This window comes from Mirounga angustirostris, unplaced genomic scaffold, assembly GCF_029215605.1.
Source record: "Mirounga angustirostris isolate CCGP_5_RB_7025 unplaced genomic scaffold, mMirAng1.0.hap1 SCAF_12, whole genome shotgun sequence".
In the NCBI taxonomy this organism is placed as follows: Eukaryota; Metazoa; Chordata; class Mammalia; order Carnivora; family Phocidae; genus Mirounga; species Mirounga angustirostris.
Genome location: NW_026991720.1, coordinates 92,917,352 through 92,929,964, shown reverse-complemented (window position 1 = coordinate 92,929,964; position 12,613 = coordinate 92,917,352). Strand labels below are relative to the sequence as shown.

The window sequence follows — 12,613 nt, the reverse complement described above, 5'->3', positions numbered from 1 at the left end:
ATCAAAGTCAGTAGGAAAATCTGTGGCACTCATTTGCCATATTCTCTCCCCACCCCAGCTCAGTGAGGCATTATTGAGCAAAAACTCCCCAGCTGCTGACTTTTCCTTGGGGAAGGAAAGAAAAAAACAAAAGGTATGGCCAATATGCAGACTTTCAGGCAGCCCTTTGCTACCTGAGGAACTGGATTTGTCTTGCCTGAATCTAAGTGCTAACAAGAAAAGATGTTAGGTTGTGGGCCGCTGAGAACAAAGGTGAGGATGAGGACTAGCACACTCTCTCTCACCATAGTCCCTCCGCCGGTTCACTGTAGAAAAAGTGAAAGAAAACTCCCAAGACCTGGCTTCTCCCTGGGGAGGGAAAGAGTTGGAGAATGTGTATAATTTTCCGTATTTTCAGGGGGTTGCCAAGGGACAAGTTTCTGTTGTGCAGGTCTCAGAACACTTACAAGGACACAGCATACTCTAGATGCCGTAGGATTGCCGACTGAAAAAGAGCCTTGGGTGGCATGCTACAATTTCAGAGGAACCACAGTATAACAGACCCAGTGTTGTACAGTGAAGTGGCTTCTCACTCAAAGGCAGGGAAAGATGAATGGAGTTTGCATTCAATATTCTAGCACCTCAGGGGCTGATCAAGGGACTAGTTTCTGTCTCTCCAGTCTAAGAGCACTGATCTGACACAACATACACTAGATATCTGGGGCTGGGGCTGAGGGACGAGGGGCAAGGGGGATGCTGAGGGGAGATGGAATGAGGATAAAATGTTGCTGGGAATTTGTGTCACTTCCACAGAATCTGCAGTAATGCAGACAGACACCAGAGGGAGCAAAAGATAATGAGTTCCTGAAAAACAAAACTGGCAAATCTCTCTAATTGTAAATTTACACAAACCAGTCCAGATAATATGCATCCACCAAAAAGATTTGAAGAACCCCTAGAATATCTAGCCAGGATAATTGGTAACAGTCTTTCCCTGTACAAAGCCACCTCACAGAAACTGGAAAGGTGGCCATGTTTTTTCAAGTACATGAATCCCAACACTAAGTCAGTTACAAGGTACATGAAGAAACAGGGACATATTGATCCAATCCAAGAAACAAAATTAATCTACAGAAACTGATCCTAAAGAAATGGGTATGCTTGAGTTACTTGATAAAGAATTCTAGGGCTGTCGGCGCGAGGGTCGCTGGGTTCTACCGTCGTGCCGCCTTCGCGGCGCCCGAGCCCGCAATGTCGGGCCCCAACGGTGACCTGGGCGTGCCGGTGGAGGCGGGCGCGGAAGGCGAGGACGACGGCTTCGGGGAAGCAGAATATGCTGCCATCAACTCCATGTTGGACCAGATCAACTCCTGTCTAGACCACCTAGAGGAGAAGAACGACCACCTCCATGCCCGCCTCCAGGAGCTGCTTGAGTCCAACCGGCAGACACGCCTTGAGTTCCAGCAGCAGCTCGGGGAGGCCCCTAGTGATGCCAGTCCCTAGGTTCTGGGAGCCCCCAACCAGCCCAAACCCTGCCTCCCTGGGCTAGGCTCTGGCCTGGGCACTCACCACCTGGCTTAGATACCTTCTCAAGGGCTGGCCTACAGGTCCCCTGGTGGGTCTGCCTGCCTCAAGTCACCCTTCCTGTACTCCCCTTGGCATGCCTGGGCCAGCCCCCACTACCCGACATCCCCTCCTGGGGTCAGACGTGGGCCCACGACCCACCCACCTAGCCTGCCTGCCCAGTTCCGGGGCACTCCCCACTCTGCCCAGGCCTTGAGCATCCATATTAAACTTGTCTCCAACAAAAAAAAAAAAAAAAAAAAAAGAATTCTAAATGGCCATCATAAAGATGCTCAAAGAGCTCAGGGAAATTATGCATGAACAAAATGAGACTACATCAAAAACAAAGAAAATATTAAAAAGAACCAAACTATTCCATTGTATATATGGACCACATCTTCTTTATCCATTCATCTGTTGAATGGCATCTCAGTTCCTCCCACAGTGTGGCTATCATGAACATTGCTGCTATGAACATTGGGGTGCATATGTCCCTTCTTTTCACTACATCTGTATCTTTGGGGTAAATACCCAGGAGTGCAACTGCTAGGGTAGCTCTATTTTTAACTTTTTGAGGAACCTCCATACTGTTTTCCAAAGTGGCTGTACCAACTTGCATTCCCACCCTTGGAGCTAAATACAATAACTGAACTGAAAAACAAAGAGTTTGTTGGTCACCAAACTGAACAACAGCAGACTTGATCAGATTGAAGAAAGAATCAGTGAACTCAAAGATAGGTCATTTTAAATTATTCATTCAGAAGAAAAAAAGAAAAAATGATGAAGAAAGCATAAGGAGCTTATGAGACACAATCATACAGACCAATATACAATTATAAGTATCCCAAGAAGGAGAATAGAGGATCAGAAGGGTTATTGGAAAAAATGGCTAAAACTTCCCAAATCTGGGGGAAGAAATGGATATCCAAATTCAAGAAACCACTCCTCCCCAGAAATCCAACTAGAATAAACCTAAAGCAGTCAACACCAAGGGGCACCTGGGTGGCTCGGTCAGTTAAATGTCTGCCTTCAGCTCAGGTCATGATCCCAGGGTCTTGGGCTCGAGCCCCACATCAGGCTCCCTGATCAGTGGGGAGTCTGCTTCTCCCTCTTCCCCCCACCTCTCTGTGTGCTCTCTCTCTCTCTCTCTCCCTCAAGTAAATAAATGAATCTTTAAAAAAAGAAGAAGAAGAAGAAGAAGAAGTCTCGGGGCACCTGGGTGGCTCAGTTGTTGGGTGTCTGCCTTCGGCTCGGGTTGTGGTCCCAGGGTCCTGGGATCGAGCCGTGAGTTGGGCTCCCTGCTCCACAGGAGGCCTGCTTCTCCCTCTCCCACTCCCCCTGCTTGTGTTCCCTCTCTTACTGTGTCTCTCTTTGTCAAATAAATAAAATCCTTAAAAAAAAAAAAGTCCACACCAAAATACATTATAATCAAAATGTCAAAAGTCAAAAACAAAAAGAGAATGTTGAAAGCAGGAAAAAAGAAAAAGGCAACTCATCACACGCAAAGAGGCTCCCATAAGACTATGAGCAAGATTTCTTAACAGAAATCTTACAGGCCAGAAGAGATGGGATGATATATTCAAAATGCTGAAATAAAAGAACTGACTACCAAGAATAGGATTTCCAGCAAAACTGTCCTTCAAGGGTGCCTGGGTGGCTCAGTTGGTTAAGCAACTGCCTTCAGCTCAGGTCATGATCCTGGAGTCCCAGGATTGAGTCCCACATTGGGCTCCCTGCTCGGTGGGGAGTCTGCTTCTCCCTCTGAGCCCACCTTCCTCTCATGCTCTCTTTCTCTCTCATTCTCACTCTCTCAGATAAATAAATAAAATCTTAAAAAAAAAAAAAAACTGTCCTTCAAAATAAAAGGCAAATATTTTCCCAGATAAACATAAGCTAAGGAAGTTCATCACCACTAGATCTGTGTTATAGGAAATGAAAAAAGGAGTTGCAACTTATACCAGAGAAATATAAAGGGTCATAAGAGACTACAATGAACAATTATATACCAACAAATTGGAAAACCTAGGGCGCCTTCGTGGCTCAGCTGGTTAAGCAAATGCCTTCAGCTCAGGTCATGATCCTGGAGTCCCGGGATCGAGTCCCGCATCGGGCTCCCTGCTCAGCGGGGGGTCTGCTTCTCCCTCTGACCCTCTTCCCTCTCGTGCTCTCTGTCTCTCATTCTCTCTTTCTCAAATAAATAAATAAAATCTTTAAAAAAAAAATTGGAAAACCTAAAAGAAATGGATAAATTACTAGAAATATACAATCTTCCAAGACTGAATCATGAAGAAACAGAAAATCTGAACAGACCCATAATGAGTAAAGAGATTGAATCAGTAATTAAAACCTCCCAACAAACAAAAGTCCAGGATAAGATGGCTTCACTGATAAATTCTACCAAACACATAAAGAATACCAACATAATTAGCCATATAATTAATAGCAATCCTTCTCTAACTCTTCAAAAAACTGAATAAGGGGAACACTTACAAACTCATTTTAACAAGGCCAGTTTGGCCCTGATGCCAAAACCAAAGACACCAAACAAAAAAAGAAAATTACAGGTCAATATCCTTGAGAAAAATAGATGCAAAAATCTTCAACAAACCAAATTCAACAATGCATTAAAAAAGATCATACACCAAGATCAAGTGGGATTTATTTCAGGGATGCAAGGATGTTTCAACATCCACAAATCAATCAACATTGATAAGCCACATTAACAAAATGAAAGATTAAAAAAAAAATTACGTGATCAGCTCAATATATACAGAAAAAAAAATTTTGACAAAATTCAACATGTATTTATGATTAAAAAAATATCTCAACAAAGTATCTATAGAGGAAATGTACCTCAATTTAATACAGACCATATATGACAAACCCCAGTTAATATCATAATCAATGGTGAGGGGTGCCTGGGTGGCTCAGTTGTTAAGCGTCTGCCTTTGGCTCAGGTCATGATCCCAGGGTCCTGGGATCGAGCCCCGCATCAGGCTTCCTGCTCAGTGGGAAGCCTGCTTCTCCCTCTCCCACTCCCCCTGCTTGTGTTCCCTCTCTCACTGTCTCTCTCTCTGTCAAATAAATAAATAAAATCTTTTCAAAAAAATCATACTCAACAGTGAGAAGCAGAAAGTTTTCCTCTAAGATCAGGAACAAGACAAGGATGCCCACACTCTTCTCACTTTTATTCAACATAGTATTGAAAGTCATAGCCAGAAAAATTGGGCAAGAAAAAGAAATAGAAGACATCAAAAATGGAAAGGAAGAATTAAAACTGTCACTAGTTACAAATTACATGATACTATATGTAAAAAATCTTACAGACATCATCAAAAAACTATTACAGCTAATAAATGAATTCAGTAAAGTTGCCAGATACAAATTTAATATACAAAAATCTGTATTTCTATACACTACTAATGAACTATCAGAAATAGAAATCAAGAAAAAATGCCATTTATAATTGCATTAAATAGAATAAAATATCTAGGAATACATTTAATCAAGGAGGCAAAAGACCTGTACTCTGAAAGCTATAAGGCACTGATGGAAGAAAATGAAGAACACAAATAAGTGGAAAGATATTCTGTGCTCCTGGATTGGAAGAATTAATATGTTAAAATGTCCATACTGCCCAAAGGAATATACAGATTCAGTGCAATCCCTATAAAATCTAATGGCATTTTCCACAGAACCAAAGAAATTAATCCTAAAATTTAAATGAAACCATATCTCCAAATAGCCAAAGAAATCTTGAGAAAGAAGAACAAAGCTGGAGGCATCAAGCCCCTGGTTTCAAACTATACTGCAAAGCAATAGTAATCAAAACAGTATGGTATTGGCATAAAAACAGACATATAAATCAATGTAACAGAATAAAGAGACCAGAAATAAACCCAACCATATATTGTCAATGTATGAAAAAGGAGGCAAGAATATACCATGGGGAAAGGACAGTCTCTTCAATAAATGATGATGGAAAAACTGGATAGCTACAGGCAAAAGAATGAAACTGGACCACTTTCTTACACCACATATAAGAATTAACTCAAAATGGATTAAAGGCTTCAACATAAGACCAGAAACCATAAAACTCCCAAAAGAAAACATGCAGTAAGTTCCTTGACATCCATCTTAGCACTGGTTTTTTGGATCTCACTCCAAAGGTGAGGGCAACAAAAGCAAAAACAAACTAAACTGAGTAACTAAAAGGCCTCTGCACAGTGAACGAAATCATCAACAAAACAAAAAGATAATCTACTGAATGAGAGAAGACATTTGCAAATCATATATCTGATAAGGAACAAATATCCCAAATATATAAAGAACTCATACTACTCAAAGCATAAAAACAAACAATCCAATTAAAAAATGGGAAGAAGACATGAATAGACATCTTTCCAAAGAAGACCTACAATGGCCAACAGACACATTAAAAGATACTCAGGGTGCCTGGGTGGCTCAGCTAGTTAAGTGTCTGACTCTTGATTTCAGCTCAGGTCTTGATCTCAGTAGGCTCAGGGCATGGAGTCCACTAGATAGATAGATAGATAGATAGATAGATAGATAGATAGATAGATAGATAGATAGATAGATAGATAGATAGATAATAGATAGACAGACAGATAGTACTCAACATCACCAATCATGAGGGAAATGCCAATCAAATCCACTATAAGATATCACCTCACACCTGTCAGAATGGCTAGTATCAAAGAGAAGAAATAACAAGTGCTGGCAAAGATGTGGAGAAAAGGGAATTCTCATGTACCTTTGGTTGGAGTGTAAATTGGTGCAGCCACTATGGAAAACAGTATGGAGTTTCCTCAAAAAAATTAAAACCAGAACTACCATATGATCCAGAAATTCCACTTTTGGGCATTTATCTGAAGAAAATAAAAACACTAATTCAAAAAGATCCATGTAACCTTATGTTCATTGTGGCATTATTTACAATAGCCAAGATACAAAAGCAACCCTAAGTGTCCATGGATAGATGAATGGTTAAAGAAGATGTGGTACACATACACACACGAATATTACTTAGCCATAAAAAAGAATGAAATCTTGCCATTTGCAACAACAGGGATGGACCTTGAGGATATTATGCTAAATGAAATAAGTCAGAGAAAGACAAACACCACTTGATTTTACTTATAAGTAGAATCTGAACAAACAAACAAAACAAAACCCAAACTCATAGATACAGAGAATAGAGTGGTGGTTGCCAGAGGGGATGGGGATTCTGGGAGGCAGGTGGGAAGGGGGTTGAACTGGGTGAAGAGGATCAAGAGGTTCAAACTGCTACTTATAAAACAAGTAAGTCATGAGGATGTAATGTATATGGCGAATACAGTCAATAACATTGTATTAACTTTGTATGACAGATGGTAAGGAGACTCAGTGTGCTGGTCAGTTTGCAATGTATACAAATGTCAAATCACTACACTATACTCATGAAACTAATATAAAATTGTCAATCATACTTCAATTTTTAAAAAGACAAAAAATTAAAATGCCAATAGCAAGTCCTTCCCTATCAGTAATTACTTTAAGCATAAATAGATTAAGCCCTTCCAATCAAAGACATACAGTAGCTGAATGAATAATAAAACAAGATCCAATTATACAGTATGTACAAGAGACTCCCATTAGATTTAGGTCCACACATGGGCTGAAAGTGAAAGGATAGAAAAGACATTCCATGCCAATAGTAACCAAAAGTGAACAGTGGTGGATATAACATGTCTTCCTACTTCCATATCTTCTACTCATATCTTAGCACCCACTATGTCCATAAACATTCACTGATCATAAACCCAGATATTCTCCAGTGATCTAAAACTTCAAGAGCCCGAGATCCAATTCCAGAATTCTCGCAAGGTGGTTGTCTTGCATGTGCAGTAACACTTTCAGTGATTCGGAAGTCAGTACCAGCCGAGGTCACCAAGTCCTTAAACAGGTATTTCTGACCACTAACGGAGGTAACTTTATTTTTTAACCCAAAATCAGTCTTTTTGTGGCTTTCTCTTCCTTCAGGTTGTTTTTAATTGTAGAATAAGTCTAGTATCACTTTACATGAAAGCCTTTTAAATATCTGCAGGATCAGAATGGGCAAGGGTGGGGGCCAGGGGTTTCGATTTCTATAAAACATTCCTGGTATTGCTTTAAGCACTCTAAACCTCAAGATTCGCCTTTCTAATTTACTCCTCTTAATGTTTTGCTCCAGAATTGATCGCAAGACCCAACTATCCTGGCTTTAATTATATAATCCTGGTTCTAAGGTTTTGATTATTTTCTTTTATCCCTCTAAATCATAAGCTCTTTGAAGTAAGAGATGATTTCTTATTTATCAGTACCCTTGCCCCTGCACTTAGCATAATTCCTTGTACAATAATAAAGCATCATAGGTTGAAAGACCATTTTAATTGCCTCCTCGTCACCCCATTAGAGATGGAGGGGTCCCCTGCACTAGGATTAAAGGGATGGTCAAGCACTCGATACCTAAAACTGGGCACCTAAGAACAACAGTTTATTTATTAGGCACTTGTACCCACAGCCTAGGGGAGGAGGGCACTGCATACCACACAGGGTCACACAGGGGGTGCGCTCACATGGGGGTTGCACTCAGGGTCACAAGGGGGATGCACAACAGAGTGAATAACCAGGAGCTGGGGGAAGCAGGCTTTGCAGGATCAAGAGGGAAGAGTGCCCTCTAGTTCTCACAGAACCATGTGATTGGCTTGTTTGGATAATTCCACGAGCTGGCAGAAAACCAAGACATGCTACTCAGGAATCAGCAGGATCTGTGCCTGGTCTGTTTGATAAGGAGAGTTGATCAGCTAGAGGACTTTATCCGTGGGAGCAGAGTCGGGAGAGGAACTTGCAATTAGGCCAGTCCAGGCTCTCCTGGCTCCAGATGTCAAGGCAACACATCACAGTAATATTAGGTCTGATACCATATAGGGCTTTTTTTTTTTTTTACTTTAATTTCAGCATTTTAAAGATGTCATCACATTGTCTCCTGGCTTCTACAGATTCTGTTTAAAAATCAGCCATTATTCTTTATGTTGCTCCTTCATACATAATCTGTCTTTTTTCCCCTACTCTGGGCTTCATCTAATCAATGAAGATTCATTAGATTCTGATGTCTTGAAGTTTTCAGTTGCCTGAGATTCCTGAATCAGGGGGTTGATATCTTTCATCAGTTTAGGAAAATTCCCAGCCATAATTTCCCCAAACATTGCTTAATCCACTTCTCTATCCCTTCCTTCTGGGATTAAAATTACACATATGTCTGAGTGTTTGCACGTGATCTATCTATACCTTATATTTTTTCTGTTTATATCCTTTTCTTCTTATTATTCTTTTTTCTATTTTTTTTAAGATTTCATTTATTTGAGAGGAAGAGAGAGCAAGAGAGAGAGAGAGACAGAGAACGAATGGGGGAGGGGCAGAGGGGAAAAGCAGACGCCCTGTGGAGCAGGGAGCCCAATGTGGGACTCAATCCCAGGAACCCTGAGCCAAAGGCAGATGCTTAACCGACTGTACCACCCAGGAGCCCCCTTTTTTCTATCTTGAACTTCAGTTTGGATTTTTTTTTTATTGACGTGTCTATAAATTCACCAATTCTGTCTTGCTGTGTGTAGTCTGTGATAAAATCCATCTAATGAGTTCTAATTTCAGATACATTTTGGTATTCTCTAATGCCCATTTAATTTATTTTACATTTCTGTGGAAATAGCCTATCTTTTTAATTATCATTATTTTGTCCATCTTTTCCTCTTATTTTTAATCTATTAACCACGATTAATTAAACCCAATAAAATAAAAAAATCCATATATCTGGATCATCTCTGTCTGTTGCCATTGATGATTTTACCTTACTAGTGATTTTTTTCCAGCTTTTTCACATCTACAAATTTTCGGTTGTGGGTTAAACATTATAAAGAATATATGGCTAAGGTTCTGACTGATGTTAACTTCTTATAAAATTCCAGGATGCTTATGTTAAGTTTTGTTATGGCAAGCATTTTGAATTACCTGAGATCTTATCATGAATTGGCTTTAGCCTTTGTTAGGGTTGGTCTGTTTCAGTATTTTTCTTACTCATAGACCTTGGTCTTTATTCAGAGGGTGTGGTCTTTCCAGGTTCTCAAAGTATTGGCAAGGCCTACTTTTGGCAGAGCATGTTGCAATTTATAAAGAATTTTCAGGGGCGCCTGGGTGGCTCAGTCCTTAAGCGTCTGCTTTCGGCTCAGGTCATGATCTCAGGGTCCTGGGATCAAGCCCTGCATCGGGCTCCCTGCTCAGCGGGAAGCCTGCTTCTCCCTCCCCCACTCCCCCTGCTTGTGTTCCCTCTCTTGCTGTGTCTCTCTCTTTCAAATAAATAAATAAAATCTTAAAAAAAAAAAAAAAGGATTTTCATATATGTTGTTTTATTTGATCAAATAGGTTCTCCTACTAAGAGAACTAAAAGAGAGTATTCTACACATACAACAAAACATCCAAAAGTTCTCCAGATTTGCTAGGCTATTCCTTGTCCCAGGACTATTTATTCAAGCTACCATCATTCATTCATTCAATACATATTTACTATGCACCTACTCTATCTTCTGGGTACCATATTAGGTGCTGGGAATACAAACTCAAATAATACACTTCCAAGAAGTCTAGTGTAAAAGCTCGCGATCCTGTGAATAAAGGGAGAAATGTGAGGGCTAACAAAAACAATATGTCTTGTGTCTTATTTGTTTCAACATTTTCTTTTTATGGTTGTTTTTTGGCTTTAATTTGCAATGCTATGTCTACATCCTAAGAAGAATCTGGGAAGATCTAATGTACTAATAAATGGTTCTTATTCATTGTAAATTTATTTACGTCTATTCTATTAATCTTTAGTGCACAGGTTTTGCATATAGTATGCCCACATCATTTCCTTACTTGAGCTACTTCAGGCTGTACAGATTTGCCATAAAAGTCTATGATCAATAGACAGAAATTAAGCCATAGAAACAGCTAAGACAAATCATATATCTTTAGGTCTTAGGATACATCAGAAATTTGTGGTTGGGACAAATTTGTTGTTGACATTTTTGAGGTTGAGATGGATTGTATATGGCTTTATCAAAACCTGGAGCATTTTAGAGACTAAACCCTAAACAGAGCTATAGACAGTCAGCACAGAAGTGACAACTCATTTTGGAGCATCAGCAAAAAAGAAACAAACAAACAAAAAAACACATTAGAAAATGCCTATCTAAAAGAAGAGATTCACTATTACCAGTCAGTTTTAAAGAAGGTAGTTATAAGAAATACTAACCCGATATTCACTATTACCAGTCAGTTTTAAAGTAGGTAGTTATAAGAAATACTAACCCGATGTTATTTAAAAGTCATCTTTCTAAAACAATGGAGGAGGAAAGTCCCCCAGTGATCTTTGAGTCTAGTCAGAATACAAACGCTGAAATGCATCTTTCATTCAGAGCCTCTTGAGTCTGAGATATATCCAGCTCACTTGTGTATCTTGGAAAGCATCAGATTCCAGATGCTTCATTCCCTAAGAATACTGATTACCCACCTTGTTACCCAGCTCAAGGACAAGGTTTCTGCCTTAATTTCTCTACAAAGTACCCCTTTTGTCTGTTCAGACTAGAATGCTATCCTAAATTGGGTGCCTTTGTTCGGACCTGAGAATATGGTAGGTAAGTTCTCGAAGCACTTTCTCAAGCGGTAGAATTCATCTCTCTATATCAGATCTTCTACCACGGAGAGACTGAGTACTTGGACTTGCAGTGATAGTTACTATTTACTATTTACTAAGCAGTTCCTATACTTGCCAGATACTATGCACTTCGTGATTTACCTTGTTTGATTATCAGCACACCCGTAAGATATAAGTATTATTATAAATTTACTGTTGAGAAAACCAAACTACTGAAAGATAAGTGACTTCCTGAAGCTATTCATTAGCAAAGCCTCCCTGGAGCTTAGGTGCTCTTGCTTTTCTGACTTTGAATCTACCTCCCCACTACTTGGACTGGTGCTTGACTTTCTGGTTCAACCTGACATCCTTAGGTAATTGTTACCTGAACATACCTGAGAACACAATATCCTTCATAAATGCTCCATCCAGGTAATTTCATGGGGGCCACTCTCTGACACCAGGTAAGGGTCTCCAGCACCAGCCTCCCCCAACCTTTTCCTTCAGCTATATGCTGTATGTCAGAGAGCTGATGGTCACCTTGTAGGATCCCCAAACCACCTGTCCTACGTTTATAAAAGCTTCAATTTTGTCTGAATCCCGTTGTCATTTATCCTCCCTAAATGTTCTGGCTTAGAGACAAGAGACCAGGATTGTGTTACTAACTTACTATATAGCCTTAGGCAAGTCACTTAAACTTGTCAGGTCACAGTTTCCTCACATAAATTTAGGGTGTTGGATTGGTCCCTTCCAGCTATAAAAATCTGTGATTTTAAGATCAAACATGAAATCCTGATAGAAGGATTGTAATAAAACAGTGAAAAAGAAAGAAAATGGTCTGGTCTAGAAGATCTTGCTTATTTTAAAGCAAGTGTTTGGGGCTATTTTATATATGTTTATATGCACTTAGAGACATTTAAAATGAGGACATTTTATAAGGTAAGAAACAAGAAAGCCCTCACACATGATATTTAAAATGTGGCTCCAGAGTTCACAACACCCTCATCATGTATAAATAGAACATAGCATTTACAACCACTTACTCTCTATAATATATTTCTTTTGGCTGAGAGGTAATGTTCAACTACATGAGTTTCTCAGAACACTGACCTTTGTTCTTTATGTTGTTGAATAAAGTAACACTATTTTGTAAAGACATAGTGTCCTTAGGCACTCAATCTAATTATTACTGTGTTTCTTGTAAGTAATTATAATGGCTCCATTCACGAAGCACCCACTATTGGGTGTGACTCCATGCTTGGTAATTTACATACCTAATCTCATTCTTCCAAAAGACTGCCAAATATTATTATCCCACTTACTCAGAAGAAAGTCAGGCCTCCGAGAATTCAGTAGCTTAGCTGA

General features: G+C 39.7%; 2 protein-coding genes across 13 annotated transcripts in view; one reads left to right on the top strand and one right to left on the bottom strand.

The window, feature by feature from the left end:
• SUGCT (succinyl-CoA:glutarate-CoA transferase) overlaps window positions 1–12,613 on the bottom strand; it is an 800,213-nt gene that overhangs the window by 493,597 nt on the left and 294,003 nt on the right. The gene's annotated exons all lie outside the window — the stretch shown is intronic.
• LOC123835723 (bublin coiled-coil protein) lies at window positions 1,159–1,830 on the top strand. The gene has a single exon (XM_045864931.3). It carries the CDS (start codon window positions 1,231–1,233, stop codon window positions 1,480–1,482), a length of 252 nt encoding a protein of 83 aa, XP_045720887.1. The 5' UTR covers window positions 1,159–1,230; the 3' UTR covers window positions 1,483–1,830.

Coding starts and splice junctions, on each gene's coding strand:
- LOC123835723 (XM_045864931.3), top strand. CDS start 1,231: ATGTCGGGCCCCAACGGTGACCTGGGCGTGCCGGTGGAGGCGGGCGCG.